Source organism: Clavelina lepadiformis, chromosome 4, assembly GCF_947623445.1.
Source record: "Clavelina lepadiformis chromosome 4, kaClaLepa1.1, whole genome shotgun sequence".
Taxonomy (NCBI): Eukaryota; Metazoa; Chordata; class Ascidiacea; order Aplousobranchia; family Clavelinidae; genus Clavelina; species Clavelina lepadiformis.
In genome coordinates, this window is record NC_135243.1 from 20429652 (window position 1) to 20455396 (window position 25745).

The window sequence follows — 25745 nt, forward strand, 5'->3', positions numbered from 1 at the left end:
TGATGATATATGAGTCTCATGAGGTCGTTGTTTGCTTTTCTCACCCACAGATTTAATTGTTCACCCCGACGGCGCACTGCCTTGTGAAGATGACAATAAAGCTGTCTACACTACACTGTCTGAACCCCATCAAACCCAATTCAACAATAGTTACACAGGAATGACAACTGTTTATACTGATTACACTGAAGTTTCTTTGAACAATTACATTTAGACAAAACTTTGTCACAGCAACAACATAAAGACGTCCATGTTACAACAATGATCTTAATAGACTGAATGCATTCAACAGCTGTGAATATAATTCAAGCAGGATAGTCAGGCACGACATTTATGTCAGGACTTAAAACGGAAAACAGGAAGTCATCGGCACGCAATGCCATGTTTCGCAAAGCAGATGTTCGAAAACAAGAATTCTATACTGTATTCGATCTGTATACTATAATTTCCCCTTATTATCACAATTTCTTATAATGAGTAATATTATTATAATACTCCTTTTGCGTAATCTAAGTTGTTGCGTCACAACGAAATATTAAATTGAACTAAAACGATCTCACAAATTAGTTTAGATACGGTACTTTACAATTTTTTGCGTGAAATAAAGTTTAACTTTAAACTACTTTTAACGTTAAAAATTGGTTTCGTTTTGGGGGAAATTCATTAGCAATCTGTAATTGACAGGCTGCTGTTTGTGACATAATCAACAGCAAACTTTAATTGCTCGATTAGAACTTTGCTATTGGTTGCTGCTGAAAACTACACAACTCACTGTTGCTTTATATCAATGGTGTTCAGAACGTCGTCATAAATTTATGTACACATAAATAGTGTAACGCCCAAAAGTGTATGATGGTCGATAGTACAAGGCGCTATACAAGAAATGGATTTGTCCACAACGGAATCACCATTGTAGCGGAGGTGGTCCTCGCCTGTCTTTGGCAGTTATAAACAAAGAGATGTGGTCAGCTCACACCTCCAAGGTTGCCTGAATATACCTAAAATAAGATATATATAAATATATATTACTGGACATACATATGAAGATTATGCTTGTGGCGAGGAAAGCTAGAGGCGCTAGGAAAAAAATTGGAGTCATAAAGGCCCCGTATATGCTTCCATAAAGGCCTAACTTCTTTGTTTATTTTATTATAAAGAGGAATTACAAAAAATACAATTAACCGAAAAATCCCACTTATTTCTACGGAATTCTTGTACAGATCTGGTAATATTATAACGTTATTAGTATTCCATTTCGCTATGCTATACTATGTTTTGCGCTATGCTATATTTTGTTTAGTACACGTTTATACGCGATACAATTTCTATTACTTCCGAATTACGTCATTCGTTATCACAGGGCTCAGTGCGCGTTCTCAATGTAGTATTGGTGGTCTTAGTGAATTCATCTCTGTTTTGTGCTCTGAAAGCAATAACCGTTTTGTTGTGAAACAACATATATCCCATATTTAAGAACACTGTCAGTTTGGTTATTGTAATGTGACGCTCAACTAAAATATCAATGGTTAAGGAACACGCATATCAAGATTAACGATAATAATCGATCAAGCAATTACTGAATAGCAATCAAGAGTCGTAGTAAGCACACTGCTAGTTGGCACACCCACACGGGACTCCCTGATATTTTGTTTGTCACTTTCGTATGCCTTAGGCCAGCGGTTCTTAAACTTTTTTGAGCGCGACCCAAATCTGAGTTTCATGATCACCTCACGACCCAAACCTATGTCGCGACCCATTTTAATGTCCTATAGACCTATATTATATTATATTAACCTATGTCGCGACCCACCTATGTCACTATGTCGCGACCCATTTTCTGACCCTCCGCGACCCATGTTTGGGTCGCGACCCATACTTTAAGAACCCCTGCCTTAGGCTATTATTTCATGAAATGTTAATAAAATCACATATATCTAACCTTGCAATAGATTTTTATAGTCAAGAGTCCAAAAAATTTAAATTGTATCAATTTTTACCTACAATTTAGGCGAACTTAAACATTCGACTTGAAAGTTTTCAAACGCGCCACTAGCTAGGGTAATCCCATCACTGAAAAACAACACTGGCCATACTGGCTTTTGATTGGTTTAATCTACTGATTTTAACCATTACATGGACCTTCCAAGAAAACAAAGGAAATCGCAAAATTTCAGCATATACGCCTCAAAAGGAACTTTAGGCCCTGGGTCGTAAGTAGGCTAAAACCCAATATAATAATCGGCCCAATGCTGACGCCATATTCCCATTTAAGGTGCACGACAACAACTCTTACGCATGGGCTCGATGTTTCGGAAATACTGTATATTGATCTTATATACGATTAAAATATACGGTAGTGTACAGTCCATGTTACAGTAGTCAATGCTAGATTATAAGGATAGGTGGGTAGTACCGTGGTAATACGGTATTTTTTTGTACCGAGACCAGTAACATCGGTACGGAAAAATAGTACCGAATCTCTGTACCGAATTACATTTTTGAAGAAGTTTCTGTCAGTCCCAGTAATCAGTACTTTTCCCGTGATTAGGCCTATTTCAAAATTTTAACAAGTATGTTTTCAAAAATACATGTTAATTAATCCTTAATACTAATTTTAGCATCTGTTGATCTTTTTTAATCTAGAAATGTCAAGTAAAATTAACCCAACATTAACAATTAACCTCGCATATGTTTTGACCTGGAGTTACCTTTACCGAGGGCATGATAGCGGCAAACATTGCATTTGTAGCAGCATCTTTCACACAAAAAGTACCGGTACCGAATACCGACAAAGTACCGAGTACTTTTCCAAAATAGTAATAAGGTCTTTCCGCCGGGGGTAGGTAAAGGCGGAATCCGTACGGACATTTCCTGATTCCATAAAATAGGTGAAATACGAACTATTACGAAATTTTACGGATTAACCAATTTTGTAAATATTGAAATAAATTTTTTGTAGCTATCGACCTTAAACCATCAAGTGCACAATAATCTTCATTCTTTATTATTTCAACAAAATTGTTCAACAAAAAACTTTTCCTATTCAGTGACAAATAAGCATGAGTAAGTTTAGTTACAGACTTTTTAATATTGAGACGTTCATTATGAAGTTCGTCGGTTTTAATGCCAACGAAATTGTTTGCGGAATTGTTTTTATGCAGTGACAAACAAACATTAGGCCTATTTATAGAGCGGAAAATATTTTGGTTTCCTAAAAATAGTTTGCATAAAAATTCTACAAAGGGCAGCCTATTTTTTGCTGCCGGTTTTGTTTTCTTACATTCTTTACAAGGCGCGGTAAACTTAAAGGACTATATAAAACATAGGCTACAATTTCCTTACCCTTAAAATACCTGTTTATTTGTTACAGTAGGAAAAAATCCGAATAAGTTATTACATTGAAATGTAACGTATAGATTCTATACTATAGAAGATTCAAATAATAAATGCATCAATTTAATAAAAGGTGAACCAAATCAAGCTTATTTGTCACTGAATAAGTTAGAAGTCCGTTAACAATTTCGTTGATATAATAAACGATAGATTTCATAGTGAACGTCTCAGTATAAAGAAGTCCACCGTTAAACTAAACTAAGCTTATTTGTTACTGAATAGAAAAAGTCTGTAAACAATTTCGTTGATATAATAACGATGGTCTTCATAGTGAACATATCAGTATGAAAGAGTGCATAGCTAAACCAAATCAAGCTTATTTGTCACTGTAGAAAATGACCGGAATCAATTTCGTTGATATAATTAACAAGCGATAGACTTCCTCGTATTTGTGATGGTCGATGGCCAGAAAAAATTCATTTGAATATTTAGCCACCCTAATTGGCAAGTCCGTACGACCTCCGTCTTTTACCTCTTCCTCTTTCCGCGAAAAGTCCATGACGATGGCGGTAAACCAAAAGCAATTTTTACACTCGCCAAATAGTGACCCCCTGCCAAATATTAACCCCCTTTTTGATGTAATAAATTTATTTATTGAATACGCAATAAGCGCTATACACAAGTAGCCTACAGAACTTACAGACGGAAGTAGGCCAACACCTGTGACCTGTTTATGGTATATTGTTTTCCAGTATACATGCATCCTATAATATACTTTTCAGTTTGAAGCACAAGAGATTAAAATTAATTACGTTTGTCATGGCTATTGTTTCATCTTGTTGTTTGAACGCCAATTTATAATAAATAAACAAAGAGTGAGTCAAGCTTTAGCCTTTAGTGCACCGGACTGCAAAGTAGGCTATCAGTCAGTCAGCAGCCTATGACAGTGTTTGCCGAGATCTCGGGGGATGCAGAAGCAAAATTCCGATGTGTGGAATCAGCCCGGCAGCCAATGTGCTTATCCCTTCTAGGCTACAGTACTATATGATACTACAATAACTATGTATCAGTATAACATAGTCCGATAATCACAACTTATGAGCAAAATTTCCAGGATATCGTAAACCTTTATTCAGTATTTCACGTCGTGCTGAATTGTTGGCGTCATGGAAGAAGATAAGCGAATTGAAGAAGAACTTTTCAAAGATGTGCGATATTATGTAGTAGGAAAAATTGATGAACAGGTAGCCTGTTATGTGTTTATCGCTGTACATTTTGTGTTAAGTATAAATAATAATTGAAATATATTTGTCGCCTACTAGCGTAGCGTTAGAGTATTGTTACAGTATTGATATGTTGCATTTCAGACAAAACAACTCTTAACAAAAGGAAAAGCAAAAGCAGAATCGTATTTATCAGCTTTAGCCACTCACGTTATTGTCACTGATCCAGCACATTATGAAGCTGAAGCTGCCAGAGAAGTTTGGCAAATCCCAACAGTGAAAGTAATTTCTTTGCACTCTGGGATCTTGTTATTCCGGAATTCATTAATCCGAAATTCTCAAAGTTTTTGTAAATAAATGACATGTACATTTGAATATATATACAGAATATATATCGGTTTGGGAACTTCGTAACTGCTAATTTATGTTATAACTTATTGTTTGCTTATGCTAGTATAGTAAACGCAGAAAATCATGCACATTTAAGACGCATCATTCTAATATATCTGTTTTTCAGCCGTCGTGGGTAGAACTGAGTGTTCTTTGCAAGACTATGCTTCCGTATCCTTTAGTGAAAAATATATATATAACATGTAAATCATATTGCATGGTATAAATTACCATAATAGACTGATTGTTGTTTTAACTAAACTTATATATAAATATAATATTATAAAATATTAGAATATATTCTACGTGGTTTGTTTCCTTAACCTTTTGTATGGAATAGTACCGACGCATTTTCAACAGCAGGGCGGTTGTTTGCTGGTAAAACATTCTCTTTGTCTCAACTGTCTTTGAAAGATAAAACGCTGCTGTGGTCAGTGATCACTTACTATGGTGGATGTTGCCAGACGCAGCTGAACAGGAATTGCACCCACCTGGTTGTGGCTGAGCCCAAAGGAGTATGCATTTTTCCAATTTTTGAACCACTTGTTAATATTAATTATACATGTAATACAGATAAAACTCAGTTAGCATTTCAAAGAATGTTTATTACTTTTCATTAGAACCTTACACTAGTGATGTAGGTTGACAGATTGGACAAATCTATCACATAATATACTAATTTATAGCAAACCAAATCTATTTTTTAAAACAATTTCACTCTACACCCCAAATTTACTTTTATTTTATAACAAGCAATTAAATTCAAGTTTTTGCACTATAATTGTTCTCTCCGCCAACCATTTATCTTGTGAGAGCGTGACCTACATGGCTTTAGGTAAAAAGTTCAACTGGAAACTAATGTTCTCACTGCTTAATTACATTAGGGATTTTGCTGGCGCGTAATCGTAATTTTTCATTTTGTTTTATTTTTAAGCCAAAGTATGATGAGGCAGAAAAAGAAGGAAGTAAACTCACGATAGTTGCTCCAGACTGGATAATGGAATCAATAAAACAGAAGGCTTTGCAACCACCTGACACCTATCATCCAAAGTTGAATATTGTCCCTCAAGGTATTGTGGTAATGTTACTTACATCAATCATTAACATAATAACTACAGTAAATACACAATATTGTCATTTCCTATTTTTATTATAGTAAAAATATTTTTTCCACTATTTCAGCTTCAAAAGTAGCTGACCTGGGTAAAAAAATTTCTGCTCTTGGAAAGCCACCAAACGTAGAACAGCTTTCAATATCAGGTTTGAAAAACGATACTACAGAATCCCTCAATGGGATATGTTTGTCATAAACTTATTCAAATATAATAAACAGACTTTGGTTAACAATCAGTTAACCAGTTAGAGTAGACGAAACAGTCTCACAAACACAATGGTATGAACCATAACATAACCCTAGCTACACAGAAACTAGTCAGGTGTCTCAATGAGGTCACCTTCAATTAGTAAAATCACTGAGGCTTGACAAACCATAAATGATGTCATCAAAGGTCAACGTACTATGACCAGAGTAACCAGCAGGTAAGAGGTGATTAGGTAAGGATAAAACAAGGAACATAACAAGGTACCAACATAAACAGCTAAGGTAACACAAAGAAGCATAACAAAGTTTTAACAAGGTTCATAGCACATAAAATTTGTCAAAATTGGCATTGATGGCGCACCTTGCACGTATGTATAAAGTACATAAATAATCTTTCATTATTTTGAAAAGCAATATGCTGACTGTGTATTTTTTTTTATTCTTATGGCGACAGCTGCATTAATTGTTTTTGTTATCAGTTTATTATCTCAATGAGACAAGATTGTTAATTTAAAGCAACACAACGTGTAGATATACTATGCCAGGGGTGTCAAACTCAATCGCACCAGGGGCCAAAACTCAAAACTTATTTAACGCCGCGGGCCGTAAGGATAAAACTTGATTGAATGTTTCGTGACACGAGTATATGAATTGGAACAGTCAGCGAAAGAGCACCAAATTTTTGTTTTTTTGACGGTTTTGGCTGGGAATAAATCGATTTATTCTATCGTATGATGAGGCAACTGTTGTGCTGCTGTATTGTGCGATTTGTTATAATCTTGTTTTTGCTTGAAAAAAGTAAGTTATACTGCACAATGATCTCGCGGGCCGGAAATAGTTCAATGTATAAAATAGCATTGCGGGCCAAGTTTTATTGTAAAGCGGGCCGGATGTGGCCCGCGGGCCGGGAGTTTGACACCTATGTACTATGCGGTCGAGTAAGATATTTTTATATTATATTAGTGGATATCTTCTTATATTGTTAAATTTGCAACATAAGGTGATCCTATGTCTTTAATGTGATAATTCATGTTAAGATTCTTCATCAACCTCAACTAATTCAAAACCCAAACATGTTCAAAGTGAAGAAATAGTCACCACAAAGTCAATGGTAAAAACATATGAGATATTGACAAATTTCAAACTTTTTGTTACTTTGTTGTTTTGTTCCTCATCCAACTACCAGCAGATTATTTTGCTCATTTTACTTGAAAATTGATTAATTATTTATTGTCTTTTAGGATTTTGGTTCTAATTTAGGTGAAGTCCCCATACAAACGCAGCATCAACCTTCTGCTGCAGGGTAAGATAACTTTGCTGTTTTTAGCTTTTTTTCAGCTTAGTTTAGCTGATAAATTTTAATTTGCATGTATGTGAATATGCAAAATAAATGTTACAAAAGTAGTTGTAACATGTATATACCTTCATATTTTTTAATCTCTTAGTTTTGACGAGGATAGTTTTACCAAAACTTTCTTTGTTGCACGACAATTGATTTGTCATGTTTATTTTTTCTCACACAGGCACGCAAGCCTTCAACCTGGAACCATTGGGCAGACACAACAGGTTTGATAAACTATATATATCAATGATGGTTTAAGCATCTAGTATTTTCATCCGTTACTGTTTTGTAAAGCAGTTTTAGTGATATCTCCATTTGCCCATGACAGCATTGTTAATATCATAGAACTTTTGGTAAATTGGCTTCATCTTGAAGCATTTTTGCTCTGCAGATGTTTCCACCAGGAGAACAGATGCAAAGTGTTCCAAGTAACGCGATGGCTGCTGTGCCATTTACTTCTCCAAACACCATACATACGCAGCAAGTTAGTGTGTTTTTATAGTTTCATAAATGTTTGGAACTTTGATACATACTAGGAAATAATTACATAAAATCAAGATAGATTTTTACCCTTACCTGTTTATACATGTTATATTTACTTTATTTTTTGTTGTTTTTCCCCTCAATATATGTATTTCATGTTTTCTTGATAGGTGAGGTATGGTAGTGCTCATAATCAAGGGAACAGGGCTCTCCCACCACAAGCGACTGTTGGTCCTCAGAGGTAAATTAACCACATTATTAAGGACTTTCCTAGCTTCTTTTAAACTACGTTTTTTGCAATGCACTTAGATTTTAACTTCTTGTTTAGTGCCGTTTACTATAACACTGTGCAGAGTACACGGTAGCAGCAAGAGGAACCTTTTTGTTTTTTCATGTCTGTATGATCTGTTTGATTGTCTAAAACTAAGAAGTTGCTTAAAAAATTTACCTGCCTATTTTATACTTTTTTGTGCCTGTGTTTACCTGGGAGGTAAACTCTAGCGGCAGATTACTTTATTTGTAATGAATACTGATTAACTGAACTTTGTTGTGTTAAACATCAGATTTTCAGTTCCAAATGTCCCAATGAGATCACCCGTTATGCCCCCATATTCGATGATGTCATCAAATCAACAGTCTTTCTCCATGATGTCATCAAATCAGCAGTCTCCCATGGGGATCATGTCACCAGGGCAACAGCAAAGTGCAATGGCGTCGCCAGGATCACCATACATGGTTACATCTCCGAGAGCTAATACGACCAGTCCGAGAAGAAGTAGTCAGGTGATTTTTTACACAATAATAATCACATTTTTTGATTAATTGAATTAATTAACAGTAAACATTAAAGAAATGCTTTGCAGATCACAAACTTTAAATTTAATCAATGACTGTTTCGAGTTGAATGAATTCACTGATTAAAATTTTCTATGATTTAGTCATCTAGTAAAAAGAAGAAGAGCGGGGCTGGTAGTAGTCAAGGTAACCGGCCCCCCCATTCTCCCCACTCGACAGTGCGGCAAGTGCACCCTATGAGCCAGTTTTCACCAAACAACTCCGCCATGTTTTCTTCACCTCAACAGCAGCAAATGATGATGAAGCCACGTCATCCAACAGGCATGGAGCAGCCGGCGATAATGCAGATGAACCCTGGGGTGAAAATGCCCCCCTCCCCCGGGGGCCCTAGAATGGCAGGTGTACACAGTAGGTTTCCCAACCCATCCATGGGGCCGCAACAACCAGACAATTTTCAACACATGCAACAGCAGCAACAACTTATGCAATTGCAACAACAGCAGCAAATGCAACGCATGGGTATGATGCGGCAAAACACACCAATGCAAGGTCAAGTCCCCCAAGTGGACCCAATGCAGCAGAAATGGCCTCGTACTTCGATGGATCCAGGGTATTCTATAGAACATCACCAAGGTCAACAGATGTACTCCTCCCATGCTCAACAGTCACCAAATAACTCCAACACCCCAGGTCAGATTATGCGCCCACCCGGTCAAATACTTCCACCGCAACAGACTCCACCCCACGCCATGCAAATGGGGGGATCTCCAAATATATCATCCGGACAACAACCGCACTACAGTCAAATGATGATGAATCGTTTTCCGGGACAAATGAACCCGCAACAACAACAGCAGCAACATCAGCAGCAGCAAATGATGTTTCAACAGATGTCCCAGCAGCAACAAAGATCACCAGGAGTGAGTCGCTTCCCTACATCAACATCACTGGAAGCTGCCGGGATATCAGGGATCTCTCCGATAGCATTACAGCAGGGATTACTGAACGCATCTCAACGGCAAATGGATCACCCCACTCTTATACATCCAAGCTTGCAAGGTGCACACTTCCCGAAAGGTCTGTTGAACATTTGTGAGTTTAATTTATAGAACATTTTTGGTCAATAACCAATAAACAATTTATGGTAAACGTTAACATATTATGTTAAGTAAGTTGGTTAGTTTTGATGGACTCTTGCGTGCCAGTTATATTGTTTAAGGCAGGTAATTTGTGGCGAACTTACATTCCGAGAGATTGGCATTTATTGTTTGCTTTCTTTGTCTATTCTCTATAGTAATATATAGAGATAATAATAATAATAATAGATAATAGAGCAATATATAGATAATGTACTATAGTCTGTAGTGCAGGGGTGCACAACTGTTCAAGTTAATTTTATTGCATCATAATTTATTTCTAAGATTAGAATTTTGGTGTGAGGGTTTTCATTAGAAATTAGCAGTAAACACTCAAGTGGCCCGCGCAATTATTCGTAAATCGCATGTGGCCCTTTGACCAAAAAGGTTGGACACCCCTGGTTTAAGGTTTTATGTGTCTGGATGATGATTTCTTCACAGCTAAAAGTAAATCAGAATTTATGGCTTATAAAATTCATAACAAAAATATAACTAAAAAATTTAAACATGAAATATATAATATCGTAACATCTTGTTTATTAGTCGCAGTTTAGCCGAATTTTTGGCCATCAAATTTAAGGCGTGACTTAAAAACAGGTTGGTCATACAGTGGTATAAATCTTACAAAAACCACCTGAACTTTATCCAAATACAATAATTATTCCCACCGATCTGAAGCCACATTGAATAAAATAATTATAAATCGGAACAATTTTTATCAGTGATGATTTGGTTATCACACAAGCAATGGACAGACTTCACACAACATGTTTTATGATTTTCTGTTTATAAAGACATTTTTGATACGATAGCCTATTTTGTGTTGTGTTTATTTGCTTCATCTATTCTAATTATTTGCTTCAAGGCCTCTTGTAGTGGTTGTGTCAGATCGAGTGTTTTCTTTTGCTAATAATTAAATAGACATAGTGATATGCATTAGCGCATAAATGTGAGTACTTTGGCTTAACAAAATGGTGATATTCGTGATTTAAACAAAATAACTTGTCTACTAATTTTCAATCCTAATATTAATTTTGGCTCACGCATAGTTTTCACTTTTGCTTGAGGAATTTTGTTTCTTCATCTTCTTAGTACCAACTTCTCAAAGTGCCGGCGCAGTGACTCAGAAGAAGCGAACAAAGACGAGGAAGAAGACTGTGGAAGGCACAGAAGAGGAACCAAAGGGAAGAGGCAAACCGAGAGGATCAAAAGCTAAAGTGAGAAGTCTGATGAAAATCTTTTATGATCACGAACCTTCATTTTCTTATTTTTTCACAATCATTCTTCCAATTAGATTTTTTAGAAATTTGGGGTTTTCTAATTTTTGGTTCTAATTTCCGAAACTTTTTGTAAATTTTAGAAAAACCCGGCACCCACCCCACCCATGACTCCAACTTCAATGACTGGACCAATGACTCCAATGCAAATTTCACCCAACATTGTCCCCCAGCCCCAGGGGCAGTATCCACCTCAAGGTAAAAACCAGCGTTTGTTTTAGTTGTAGGTGAAGCACCGATAGTGTATAATCCTGAAAAATCCTATTTCAAACCCTTTAACAGCATTTTGTCAAATTTTACAGCTAAGTACATTGTGTTAATAATTTAATTTTGATGATGTCAAGGTATGATGATGTCACATTCAATGCCGGGACATGTGGGTATGGTGCATGTGCCCCATCCCAGTTTACCCCAACCCATCCAAATTACTTCCATGATTCCTCCAGCAATACCCCCTGGTCCGCCTTCTGTCTTGAGTAGTGCCCCACAAGTAGCCCCAACAACAGGTACGATTGCACCCCTTGCTTCAACTCCCTCCCTTCAAGCTGTCATCACGACGACGAGTATCCCGTCATCTAACCAAACATTTCTGACCCCATCTGTTGATAAGAAAGTGTTGGCGACCAAGTTGAAACCTACTATTGTGCCAGAGATTGAAAACTCTGGGGGAAATATCCCTGACCCACTGAAGTATACCCTGAAGGAATTGGACACCAATTTCACAGTCAGGGACCCATCTGAGTCAGGTAAGCTATGAGCCAAAAGCTTTGTCGGACTCTGTAAGCAAGGTATTGACATTGTACGTTAAATTATTGTGTTTCTATAGCCAAAATAGAACATCAAGATGTTTAAAAAGAACACTAGATAAATGATATTTATTTCAGCAACTATTAATATTATATCAATGATGTTTACATCAATTGATGTTTTTTCTGCTATGACTTGCTAGCTGCTTCAAACTGTGCTCTTTAATCATTGATTGTTATTATTCTGTTGTCTTATTCAGTACCTCAAGATTTGTTTTTGCTTGGTTGCATTTTCTATATTTTTGAATATGAGGAAATTCTCAACGATGCCTCTGCGATCGATTTGTGGAAGAAGGTGTGCACGACCATTTTTTTTAAAAAACAGTCTCTTGCTATTTCATCAGCTTTAATCCTTCTTTGAAAACTTCATACTGTAATTATACTGATTTTATTGAATAATCTTGTGTAAGTATTAATGATCAAATATGTAAATGTTTAGATGATCGAGAAGTTTGGTGGGATAGTAGAAGAAAAATACTCAACTATATGCACTCATCTTATTTGCGTTACTTGCACCACCGCCATGTTTCGGTAAGCGTATTTTGCAATGAAACGCTTGATTTTTCAAGCAGTTGGTCAGCTAACTGCCAGCATAACCTTGACGTTCTGTTCAACATACTCCACAGCCTAAACAATCATAAGTCAAATATTTCTTATTGGAAGTTACGTTTTGTTCTGTGTGCTTCACGGTTTCTTTATCATAAAATTTGCACTTTTTATACAATTTATTAGTAGGTCAATTGGTAACATGCACTACGAAGGTGACTCGAAGGCATAGAGTTGAAATAACCATTGATTGTGTTTTAAGGCAAGGCACTGCAGATGGCAAGCGTTTTGGAACAGTCTACTGGCTTAACGATGTTCTTCATTTACGAACTTTACGTGTACCCTGGTTACCTCACCATCTTCCCACGCAGTTTTCACACAAGAGCAAACCTGCTGCCAACCAGGTATATGATTCGATTTGATAGTTGCTGAATAGTTTTCTAACCAAACTGGCTCAATACTATAAGTATACTAACTACCAGCTAAAAGTGTTTTAAGTTCTCCGTTTTGGTGTCTCAGTAGATCATACACTGCATTAGTATTTTAATTTAAAACTCAAACCCCTGTAATATGTTATGTTATGCAAATTAATACCGATGTGTTTTCAGACCCTCAGCTACACTGGCTTTCGTGCGAAAGAAAGGGAAGTTATCAAAATAATGGGATTTATATGCGGTGCTAAATTAACTGGTTTTCTTAGTAGAACGCACACAGGACTGCTTTGCAAAAGGTGAGTCTTTTTCAGTACAAAATTAGGAAATTTTTTTTCAGCTTGAAAATTTCTATTGATGAAAACAAAGCGGCCATTATTGCTTGTTGTTCAGGAAGAAAATAGAATTTAGGGCGGTCAAATTTAATTAAATCTGTTCATTCTTTGAGGTTGTAAGTTAGTCTCATAGCATCCTGTCCTAACGTGCATGTACGGTTCATCAGTATGATGTAGTAGTTAGGGTAACCTACACATTTTGTACATTGTTACATTCCTGAAAAATATGATCTTAAGTATTGGGTCAAAACACACGTTTATTGACATTATGTATATTTTCTTGTCTTAAAGTGCACATTTAAACATTTCAAGATTGACCATAAATCCCCATAATCACTGCTTTTCCTCTTTAATAAACAGTGCAAACGGGTTAAAACACACTAAAGCTTCAGCCTGGATGATACCTTGCATATCAATTCGCTGGTTGTGTGATTTAATTCAACATGAAGATGCCAATATGATTGACATGAAGCTGACCAAGTACCAAAAGCTTGACAACACAAAAACTGGCTTTCTTCTAGACACCACGCGTACTCATGGACTGCTAGGTACACCTTTGATTGACTGTGTTACGTACTTGGTTCTGCTAATATTTCTAGCTTTTAACATTATTGAGTTACATTGCTTTGCAGTTCACCTTTGCGTGCTCTTATTAGTATGCAAGTCAAGTATAAGCAGAGTATGAAGATATTGCCAATAGTGATTAGATATAAATTACATTGTTAATTTTCCGGATTTGATAATGTTAGTCATTTTCGTTTCTAAACCTGCATTGCTATTACATATACATAAATAATTAATTAAGTACATATTACACATCCTTTTACTAGTCGAGAACTTAAACATACCAGCATTAGTTAACCTTGGCATAGTAGAACTATGCAAAAGAATAAGTGTTTTCATCACTTTACAGAAGCCTGGAAAATCCCGATTTCCATCACACAGGACTGCATAAAGCGGGCACATGTCAAACGCAAGCTAGACCCTGTTCCTATTGGTCCATCCTTGCCGAAACGTTCAAAAACATGTGATACTTACGAGTCCCTACCTCGTGTATGTTTTACTGGTCTCTCATCCATTATAGTCGAAGAGCTGATTAAGGTATTTTGTAGTCCCTGTGAAATAAAGACGATGAGTTGGTTTGTTGGATAACATAATTGATTAGTTAACAAATGGTTTAGTTGGTTAGTTTATTAAACCCTGCTGCAAGAGATCTGTTGATCTATCTGGGATATTTTGGTGGTAAATGTCGGTGATGTTATAATGTTAAAATAAATAACCATAAATAAACAAACTAACTACTAACTATTTGAAACTATTTACCGTAGTTTCTTTTACACTGAATGGTGAATGGAGATACATAAATATATTGTTAACAGTTAAAGAAAATTAACAAAACACAATATTTCAGAAACTGGATATACTACAAGGCAACGTGGAAACAAACTACACAAGATGTACGCACCTTGTATCTCGTGGTGTATCAAGAACGGTCAAGTTTCTCTCATGCATATCGTCCTGCTCCTACGTCGTCACACCTGAGTGGATCGACGAAAGCTTCAAAAACAAGTGGCTTCTAGGTCAGTTGCAACTTCGTCACATTTTAAATAAAATCGACCATGTTTAGTCGATCACATCTCCGTTGTGGTCATGAATAATGATATGTAGATAACATTTATAGTTCAGTTCTTAGACAAGTTTACGGACAATTTTGAATATTTCTTACTTGTCTGCTTTTATCTGAAAGTGTGTTGTATATTTTGTGTTACACTAATCGGTGCTAGCAAACGAAATTTGTATGTAGTGTTTACCTTATATTTTCTTGTGTTGTCGACAAGTCATCGGCTGACATTATGTGTATGTTAGTATTTGTACTTGTCAAAAAACTCGAATTGTTTTTATGCGTCAATTTAATGAAAACTAAATTCAAAACTTGTCATTTCTCCGCCGCAGATGAAGGGAAGTATTTGCTTGTGGATAAATCAGCAGAAAACAAGTTCAAGTTTTCGCTGCAAGAAACCATAAAGCGTGCGAGGAAAGCCCCTTTATTTCGGGTGGGTCACATCATTGCAACCCGGCATGATCGGGTTCATTGTTTTCTTGGTCAAATGTTAACTTTACCTATATTTATCTACCAATTTTAGTCCAAACCTGACTGTTACTTGTCTACCATTTTTCTCACTACCTGGGTAATAGTTATTACATATTACCAACTTTAAGCCCGCTTATGTCAACGATAGATCTTAACTTTTAAAGATTTTTATGGCAATACCGATATCTTAAAATTTTGAGCATTTTAATTCATGTGATGAACATAATTTTACAATGCCTCACTTCATCTTATTTTTATTTATTAAATTGATGTTTAATTATAATATTTTATTTTCACATCACACCTCATGAAACAAACGGATGCTTGCAAAAGCTTGTGTCCAGTCAATATAAGTGGAGTGCAACTCGTATATCCTGCTTATTTATTGCATTAATATTTAATTATTTGTTTCTCTTAGGATTGTCTCTTCTGCATAACGAAGCGAGTAGAGCCGGACAGGAAGACACTGAAGCAGGTAGTTGAATGCGCTGGTGGCCGAGTCCTCAACAAAATGCCACAAGTATCTGTGCTTAAGCAGTTGAAGGCCAAATCGGTGAGCGTAGTGCTTGAAATAACATTGAAGAACACGATTCCTGATTATTTTTTTACAGTCAATTGACAATGAAAAGTCATCCCAAAATTATAGAAACGTTTTCGTAACGCCTTAAGTCTCAGAATGCAACATGTACCAAGATTTATATTTCCTTCTTATCCCGAGCGCAGACTTAGCTTTGTTCTATCGTTTAGCTAAACTAAACTTGAGCGGCTAAACTTTAGCCCGTTTTAATGAGTCCTCAAAGGTCACTGATAACGGTGATACCGGTGCCTAGAAGCTTGACACAATATCCAAATTTATGTTCAAAGGCCCCAAACAATCGCGTGTTTGTCGTTTCCTGCCCGGACGATGAAACTCTGTATAAGACAATAAAGAAGGAAGGCCTGCAGGTTCATAACGCTGAGATCATATTGACCGGTGTACTGAAGCAAGAAATTGATACCGACAGCTTTCGCCTCTGATCGGGTGTCGATAACTCTTCGGTATAAAGTTCTTTTTAAGCGTTGGAAACTAGAGTTGCCCCACCGCGATGAACCCAGAATCAAAGCGTTCTAGGTTTTTTTCAGTTTTGTTTCATTTTATGCCGGCAATGTTGAGAGCAAGGTGGCGATGTTTTCTTCTTTGATTGTCGTTATGAATTTTTTTTCTATCGTGAGTTGTTGGTATTGTTTACTGGTTTGTTATTTCTTTTTCTTTCAACCTCGTGCTGCATTACTTCGGTTTAGACTGAGTTGTAAACGCTTGTTCTTACTGAAGTAAACAAATAAAATACAATGATGCAACTGATTGTCTTGGATTTGGTTACAAACTTTTCGCTTCGATTATATAAACCATAATCAGATTTCTAAGATAATATTTACAGCTAAACCAGTTAAAAATTATTTCTCCGCTCATGGGTGTAATACGGTGGTTGTCGTCATCCATGCAAACATACCGAAGTTTTAACAATTTTACAGTATGTTGAAAGAAGATTACGGCCATCGTAAGTTTGCTGAGACTTCTCTCTGACTTCTGAATCAGCGTTCATCGAAGTTTGCAGACAAGAATCAGATTTTTCAAATTTAGTAAGAAATGATGATCTAGTTTCCTGGTTGAGCTCAAGTACGGTAAACATACGGCAACTGGGACACTTCTATTCTCTGTGTGTAACCTCCGATTTTTCTGTAATAACTTTCATGACCTTGAATAACGGAAGTACAGAACTCAATCCAGTATAATCACCGATGCGTTTGACCTTTCAAAATATTGCGCAACATTCCGAGCTTACTTTCAGAGATATTTTACGCTTGGAAACTATAAGTCTACTTCTATAATTACGCTTCTACACGAGCCAAAAGAAGATACTGTAAAGAAATTTTTATCAATAAAAATGACAATCCCCCGGTGCACATGCTGTGTTTATTATTTGAAAGCAGTATGGTGGCTGCAACAAAATTTTCCCGTTGCATTGAGTAAGCACACCAGGGCATAATATAGCCCAAAGTTGACTTGACTGTGCAACAAATGAGCTTATTGTATCGTAACCTACTCAACAAAGCGGGATTCCGGCAATCGTAACTTGTCATGTTTACCTGGACCTTTGGGGAAAAAAGTTTGGTGACGCCTGATATGGCCAATAGTTTATATTGACAGGTAAAAATACAGATTTTTGTATCTTTTGAAGTATAATAATAAATCAGCGGTTTTTAATAAAATTTTTGGATTCAACAATTTTTTCATCTCCGAAGCAAACAACTTTTAAAAAATCGTTGACCAGTGTTATTAATAGTTTATCAATTTGAGTGCTGCGCATGAGTTGGCATAAACAAAATGTTTGACAAACAATGCTGTAAATCGTTGGGTGGTAAAAATCATGACATTTTATTGCTTCTTAAAAAACGTAGTGAGTTGGAAAAAATCTCATGACTTCTTTAGGTAATAAACTTGTAATCTCGAGCCATTGTTGCAAGAACTCTCATGTACCATGTCCAAGCTCTCACTGTTATCCAAATCCTAAGAAACAAACTCAAATTTACTACATGCTTTCACGTTTAAGGGCAATTATGGTAAAAAATACTTAAAGTGAAAGAAAGGCATCTTACTTGGAAAGATTTTTCATCCAATTTCACAAACAGAGAAAATTCTGAAAGAGTTTCAGTGGTATTCGCTATGCTGGCTGCCTTTCCTGGTTGCTTTTCTATTGCAATCCTCATTGCAATATAACGCGATAAATGCAACACTGTCGCATGTGCTGCTGTTTTAATGTACCTGATGAAAGGAAAATGAGTTGAGGATACCGTAGCAACAACAGCTTGACGCTCACTTTGAACAGTGGAAGCTCGCTAACTTATATTTAACACGTTCAGGCAAAAGGGTCCTTTGGTCTATACGGTAATATCAAATTCAATTAAACCAAATAATCAACTAAAGACAACTCATAATAAGTCCCTTTAGCTTCTGGTTTAAGAGATTCAAATTAACCAGAGAACGCCCCAAACCTTGTTTAACAAAACTACTTTTTAACCTTCTTCGTTTAACATCATGTGCCGGAAGGTATTGTGAGTGAAACACGAACAAGTAAATGCATTTATTACCTGACAAGTTGCTCAACTTTTAAGCCGGTTTGCTCAGGATGAGGTCGTAACTCAAGCTCAATTGACACAGTTTGCTTTTCTTTATGGGACTCATTGTTCGTGGATGCCTCTGTAGCTTTCAATAAAAAAGTTACATCAAGATTTTTGTTCTCGGAGTTCGATTTTACAACTTCGTACATTACTGTTACTATAGATTACATCTTTTCCACAAGTGGGTAAATGAGGACTAATGAATCCTCTGTACGGGCTAAAAAACATGAGACAGTGCTGCTTTACGAAAGTTTTACCTTGTTTAGAAGTGCCTTCAATTGATTCAGATAATTTTCTTTTCTTTAAAGAAGGAGATGTTGTGCAGTCTTCTATTAAATAAATTGTAACAATCAATACGCTATACAAATATTTAAGGTGCTCCATTAGTAGCAGTAATTGATGCCATATTTTTACGCTAATGAAGATTGTCCAGTTAAAACAAAACCACAAGGCTTACATTATTAGCAAGATTACCACAACCTTGGATTATAATTGTTTCAAAGAATGACAAATTGTAACTAACTTTTCCACAAGGCATAATTTTGTAAAAAGTTGCACTTTTCCAACCTTGTTTCTTCTCAGAAGTCTGTTCTGATGTTGAAGGCTGGAGTTGGTTTTCTTTTCCATCCTCGGTTTTAGGATTGGAAATTGAGTTGGTCTCGCTTTTGATATCAGATGAATTAGCAGGCGAAGATTGTTCTTGCTTTCTCACTTTCTGGCTTCTGTCATTGGTGAAAAATTTACTTTTGGTTATATGGTTGGTGGTGAACACTTCACTTAGTAGGGTTTGTAATAAACTAGCATTAAAGTATTCTTTATAGGGACATTTACTACAAATCAAAGAAAAAATAATCCAAATATATGACTGTCTGTTGGTTTACTTTAAGGAAAACTTAACAATCATGATTACTAAAAAATGTTACTAAACCACAAATGAAATCATCACTCAGAATCGCTATAACAGATGAAAGAGTTCCAGTTGGTTCATCAGATACGCAAACGACTAACATTACATCTAATTTAAACTTCAGGCTAAAGCTAATCCAGCAGAATAAGCCAGGTCACTCACCTCGCAGACGCCTGCACTTTAAGCCCTTCTTCAATGCTTGCTGTAAGTGCTGCTGAGTTGTGGTGCTTTGTTATACTTTGAAGAACTTTTTCTTGGTGAGCTTCATACTCGTCCCTGGATGGGTAAATCTTTGCGATCAATGCATCGAAGTTGGGATCGGGACGAAGCGATCGCTTTGACACGAGCTTCTTTCGACATGTTGGGCATTCTTTGTTACTTTAATGCATGTAACATTACCAAAATATGTGTTTAGATATGAGACAACACTACGCTATGTATGTGCAAATAGAACCTTTTCTGTGGCAATTCTGAAGTTTCAATGACCACAGACACAGCATGGTTATAAAACAAAGAAGATATTGTTATACTTAGCACGACTGCATTAAAATATACGTCAAATACATGACTAAATTATATTGTGTGTAATTAAGTGATCTAACCATATCCACCAACACTTAAACATGGGGACTTTACAAAATGAGTAACTCATTATGAAAGCTTACCCACTCCTGAGAGCTGTGATGATACACTCGGAGCAAAATCTGTGAAGACACTCTTTTGTAGTCATTGTGACTCTCAGCATATCCAGACATATCGGGCACATCAATTCACTGTGTAAGCTACGTGGTGAGATTGCTATTTCCGTATTGTCTGTTATAACCTCCTGCAAATGTAGAATAGAATTAAAGCAAGGAAAAGGTGGCAATGGAAACAACCTAACTTGTTACCCAAAATGCCAGTCGTATTTTTACCTGAATGCTGTTTCAAAAATATTAACTAAGATTTTGGTGCAAGCACCTAAATTGGCATATTTTCATGAGCTGATCTTATGGTAGACTATTGTGTAAAGCTCGTGAACTTGATATTGCATACCCGAAAGTTTGGATAACTTAAAGCAGGGGTGAGAAACTTACTAACTGGAATGCTAGAATTTAATTTTAATGCGAAATTCTGATTAACTTTTCCTGTTTTAATTGGACACCAGGAAATGATTAACCCTTGTTACCATAATATTTGTTCCAAAAATGATATTAGGTGAAAAAATACTAATCAATTATTGAAAAAATAATGTTAAATAACAATGAAGGCAGAGCCTTCTTTTGTTTTTGCAAATGTTTTTGCTTGTTTTACTAAACTTGTATGAATTGAACTTGGATACCAGTAACTCGAAACAAACTTACACGTCCTTTCAACTTAAAGTAAACAATTATTGCAGATAACTTAAAAAAAATAGGCTTTAAAACAAAAACACTACCGGAAGCTGAAACACTATACATTATTCATACCTGGGGCTTACGTTGCAATTCATATGGTGTCAGCTCCCATGTTTTCGTGGTTTGGACAAAGTTGTTGTTGTTCGATTGAGACATTAATGTCAGAAAATGAAAGTTATATATATTCTAAAACAAATTTAGCTCTGTATACAATGACCAAGTCAAAAATTGGGTGGGTTAACACTAATAAATATTACCTTCCAAAAATAACTGATAAGTAAAATGAAATTTAAACAATCATCATAAAAAGTTATACTAGGTTTCAGTACTATAACAATACAATCTTCTGCAGTAAACTGTCAGTATCAACATCATGGCAAGCACATAACTACAACAACTACACACACACTTTGGAACAAATACACAAAGGATTTTGAGGTGTTTTTAATAATAAATAATGGGCATTTTGGTACAAACCTGATAAAATTTACTGCACTTTTACAAATTTTTGCATATTTCTTTTTGCAAGGCAGGTTCATACAAATAACTTATAATATAACAAATAAACACAAAAATGAGAACTACATTTACATCTTGTACAACAAGTTTTTACCAGTATACCAGTTTACACACCGATCAAACATATTAGAACTGCAGCTCACAGATGAATTTATCAGGAGAGTGATGACGTTTTGGGTTTACATTACAATTCGACTCACACGATACTGCAAGTTAATTAAAACTGATAATAATCAAAACATAACTTGCTAAATTAATATTATATTATGTCTTTAAACTATTATCTAAGTTTTTTCACATTTTTCACAGTCTTGCTAGTTGTTAGGAAATGTCATACGATACCTCATGATAAAAGTATAATATGATAAAAAGGAATGAGTAGCTGATAAAAAATTTAATTTTGTTGAGACATGATGACTAAGATCAATGGTTTTAGGTTTATATCTGATATTTTTCAAGCCATAAACTAAAAAAAACAAAACAACATCAAAAAGTTCTTATGTCCTCTTGATTTAATGTACAGTAGCTTACTTTTTCTTTGCTTTGGTCTCTCACCTCAGCCCGAAAAAGAAAGCTATAATATTATGAAGTAGAATCCGCTTATTAAGACCACCTTTGGACCAACAACTGAAGCTGCTTGAAAACGCCACGATTGATACAGTTAACAGCAACATTAAAGTCAATGGCAGTAGGTGAATTGAGAATACATGCGGCACATCTGTCATTGTCACGTTGCATATAACTGACACAAAAAATTTGAAAGAGGTGGAAAAAGTGGACATATTATCCAAAAAATGGTCTTTCTGATCATACCAAAATGATCATATAAAGCAAACAAATTCTATAGCGTGCAAATGATAAAGTGACTGAAATGAAGATGATAGCTGTTTAGCAAAGTTTAAAATATAGTTCACAGAGATTAGGAAATTCATATTTAAAACTACCAGGGCTGTTTTTGCTTACACATCACTGCTTTGCCCTACACTCCGCACTGAAAAAATGTAGTATTTAAATACGCAATCAAATTCAATGTTCCACAGATAAAAAACAAGAGTAAAACATCAACATTAATAACAGTCAGAATGCTGTTAAGTTTAGCTTATCATGCGGAATTTTGATCAAAAATCTCAAGAGCTTAATCGGGTGTCTGTGCCTTTCTCAAAGAGTGGTTAGAAAAATAGCTGAGAAAAGAATTCCATGTCAAGGCAACGAACTGAATGTACAGCATTCGAAACTGGAAGGGAACAAACGCAAAGTTTATATACTGTGCAGGGGCCCAACATAGCCAGGAAGATATGAGAACTGCAAAGTATGTTGTTTTGAAAATTTCTATTGTGTTTTCAATATCTTTTCCTGAAAGAATTGGATGCATAAAAATAAAACCAGCATTCAAAAATGGCCTAAAGCATAATTGATCACAAACAACTATGGGTAGAACTCGCCAGTTAAGTCGTCTCAGTACACCCAACCAGGTAGCTACAATTGGTCCAAAGTAACAAAAACCGAAAGTGGACATAACTGCAGTTCGTTTTATGTCATATCCACATGGTCTGTTTTCAATCTTTTGAGCAAGTATATCACCAGCTGTAGTCAGAACTCCTGCAGTTACAACTTGAGTAATTAATGGTCTTCTTTTGGCAACATTTCCATATATTGATAATATCCTTAATAACATTTAAATGTTTCTAAAAAGACATTGGCTCACATAAAATTCTGTAACAAAACATACTATAAGCCAAGTTTGACTGTTTTGGTGCAAAAGATTGCAAAGTATTTCGATTACAATCATAATTCATGTTAAATTTTAAAGTTTTCTGTTTCAAAACAATCAACCATTGCATGGAGCTTACTTGTTTGTGCGGTAATTTTTGACTAACGTAATTTGACATTCACACAGGCACGCAGCTAAATGTTATGCAGGTTATAACAGAAAAATTGTTTTTTTATTATTACAGTATGAAGTTTAAACGATAAAACATTTAAAATATATCACCAAAGCCAAAGCATGTGCACATATCTTAACTTAATTGTACTTGTTTTTCAATTTGTAACTCATTAAGGTGTCAGATCAACCATGTTTTAATAGAGTGGACAAAGCCGTAATTGTTAGACTGAAATAAATATTTGAATGTGTGGCAATTATGTATTCCACAAATTTAATGATATATTATACAAATACTGTATATATTGATACGACATTGTATTATTAGAAAATTGAACAATACTGTACTTATGAAAGACATATTCAAACAAAAACTCATAAATAAATTAATGATAATTACATGTATAAATATATAAGTTGCAAATGCACCTTTCCACACAAGTTATATACTAATTTATATTTATGAACTGGGCATGTCAAATGAAGAGTGAAAAAGCAAGCTTTTACATAGAGTGCATGAAGCTCGACTGTTTTTTGAAAACAGGTGCTATGCAAGAATCTCAATTATAATGGCTGCAAATTGCCAAACACTACGGTTTTAAATTTTAAAAACGAGTTGCAAAAAACATTACAAATGTATAAATATACAAAATAAATTAGATAAAATAACTGAGAGCCAAAAAGTGATTATAAAAAGTAACAGGTTCCGCATGTTTGAGGTTATGCGGAGTTTTATGTGAGAGTTTTATCTGGTGTCTGTGCCTTTCTCAATGAGCGGTTGGTAAAATAGCTGAGAAAAGAATTCCAACCTAAAGCGACGCATTGAATGTACAGCATTCGAAACTGGAAGGGGATAAACGTAAAATTTATAATCTGCGCAGGCCCCCAAATTGACCATCCGGATCTGAGAATTTTAAAGTACGTGTCTTTGAATATCTCTTTTGCTTTTTCATAACTTTGACCAGAAAGAATTGGATGCATAAAAACAAAACCTGCGCTTATACATGGAGCAAAACATAATTGATCACAAACAACAGTGGGTAAAACTCGCCAGTTAAGTCGTCTCAGTACACCCAACCAGGTGCCTACAATTGGTCCAAAGTAACAAAAACCGAAAGTGGACATAACTGCAGTTCGTTTTATGTCATATCCACATGGTCTGTTTTCAATCTTTTGAGCAAGTATATCACCAGCTGTAGTCAGAACTCCTGCAGTTACAACTTGAGTAATTAATGGTCTTCTTTTGGCAACATTTCCATAGGTTGTCAATATTCTTATTAACATTCTAAATTTTCCTGGAAATATAAACAAATACATGGGGTACATCTAAAGTTTGTCTAAAATTCCTCAACATGCACATCACAAACTTAGGTTGGTTGTTTTGGTGAAAGAAATCACCAAATATTAGACAGAAAACAATATCAGAGACTAAATCCTGGTCAGTATAAAACCTGTCATTTGAAATAAGTTTTATCCTGGTACTCTAAGACTATGACATATACAAGTAAATGCCAATTTTGGCGAAATTGGGGTAACATTACATCTATACTCCCCAGTGGTGATGTTGCTGACAAATGGATATTTCTTAATTGTGGCACAATTAATAAACATACACCATCAAAACGTTGATACTTAATGGCAAAGTACTTAGTAATGCAAGCTCTCCGACTATTAGACCAAGACATCAAGTCCAAAATTTGCTTAACTTATACATATATCTTAAAACAGAACAGACTCTGCTAAATTAACCAATCAGAGAATAGGTTGGAAAAGCATCCGAACCATTGAAAACATTCATTGGTGCTTAGAACAAAAACAAATCAAATTAATTAAATAATGTAAACTCTTAATATTAAAATCAGGGCAAGTAACCGTATAGAAATGTTAGAACTAAAACCAAGAATGGGGTTTTTAGGTAAAATATGTTCCGTGGATAGTTGTGCATAAATATCTCAAAAATGATGGTATTTCACTATTAAAAAAGTGGGCGCATCTGCTACAGCGCAAGACAAATTTATACAATAAACCATATATATTTTATTTCTAACTTAAATTTTTGTCAGGTGTGCATGATCATAATTATATCATTTGTACAATATAAACAATAACTATATATCTGACTTTACCAAAATTTTTATTATTACAATTTACAACTTGCAGCTAATTGTTGAATTGCCTGCAAAAAAAAAACTCACTTTCATAATAAAACCGGAGTTACCGAAAACCATCAAATATGTATGTATAAATATACATAATAAAGCAGGTAAAATAACTAAAAGTATGGTAACTACAAAAGGCAACAATAAGTCAAAATGTTTCAAATATAACTCAAAGAAACTGGATTGTCCATATTAAACACTTCAGGATGAAACTGCTTGTCATGGTTATGTAA

The 25745-nt window shown here is 35.4% G+C and overlaps 3 protein-coding genes across 4 annotated transcripts; 1 reads left to right on the forward strand and 2 right to left on the reverse strand.

Annotated features, from left to right (window-relative positions):
* The first annotated feature begins 3971 nt into the window (after window positions 1-3971).
* LOC143453487 (uncharacterized) lies at window positions 3972-16848 on the forward strand. Its single transcript, XM_076954836.1, has 26 exons — window positions 3972-4577; window positions 4701-4838; window positions 5074-5117; window positions 5287-5461; window positions 5881-6016; window positions 6129-6206; window positions 7305-7378; window positions 7509-7570; window positions 7791-7833; window positions 8001-8093; window positions 8263-8333; window positions 8656-8875; window positions 9031-9964; window positions 11116-11240; window positions 11384-11498; window positions 11645-12046; window positions 12307-12401; window positions 12546-12637; window positions 12915-13056; window positions 13261-13382; window positions 13779-13966; window positions 14332-14519; window positions 14830-14998; window positions 15372-15472; window positions 15929-16063; window positions 16375-16848. Exons 1-26 carry the CDS (start codon window positions 4500-4502, stop codon window positions 16525-16527), a joined length of 4173 nt encoding a protein of 1390 aa, XP_076810951.1. The 5' UTR covers window positions 3972-4499; the 3' UTR covers window positions 16528-16848.
* A 604-nt stretch (window positions 16849-17452) lies between these two features.
* LOC143453488 (E3 ubiquitin-protein ligase RING2-like) lies at window positions 17453-22607 on the reverse strand. Of its 2 annotated transcripts, none has more exons than XM_076954838.1 (8): window positions 21025-22607; window positions 20242-20402; window positions 19739-19954; window positions 19237-19391; window positions 18927-18998; window positions 18640-18748; window positions 18148-18313; window positions 17453-18058 (listed from the first exon to the last, which is right to left on the reverse strand). In XM_076954838.1, exons 1-8 carry the CDS (start codon window positions 21106-21108, stop codon window positions 17966-17968), a joined length of 1056 nt encoding a protein of 351 aa, XP_076810953.1. In that variant the 5' UTR covers window positions 21109-22607; the 3' UTR covers window positions 17453-17965. The 2 variants fall into 2 exon arrangements, with proteins under 2 accessions (XP_076810953.1, XP_076810952.1); XM_076954837.1 differs by having other exon boundaries at window positions 18640-18754.
* A 575-nt stretch (window positions 22608-23182) lies between these two features.
* LOC143453491 (uncharacterized) lies at window positions 23183-24679 on the reverse strand. The gene has a single exon (XM_076954842.1). It carries the CDS (start codon window positions 24677-24679, stop codon window positions 24086-24088), a length of 594 nt encoding a protein of 197 aa, XP_076810957.1. The 3' UTR covers window positions 23183-24085.
* Between the last annotated feature and the right edge of the window lie 1066 nt (window positions 24680-25745).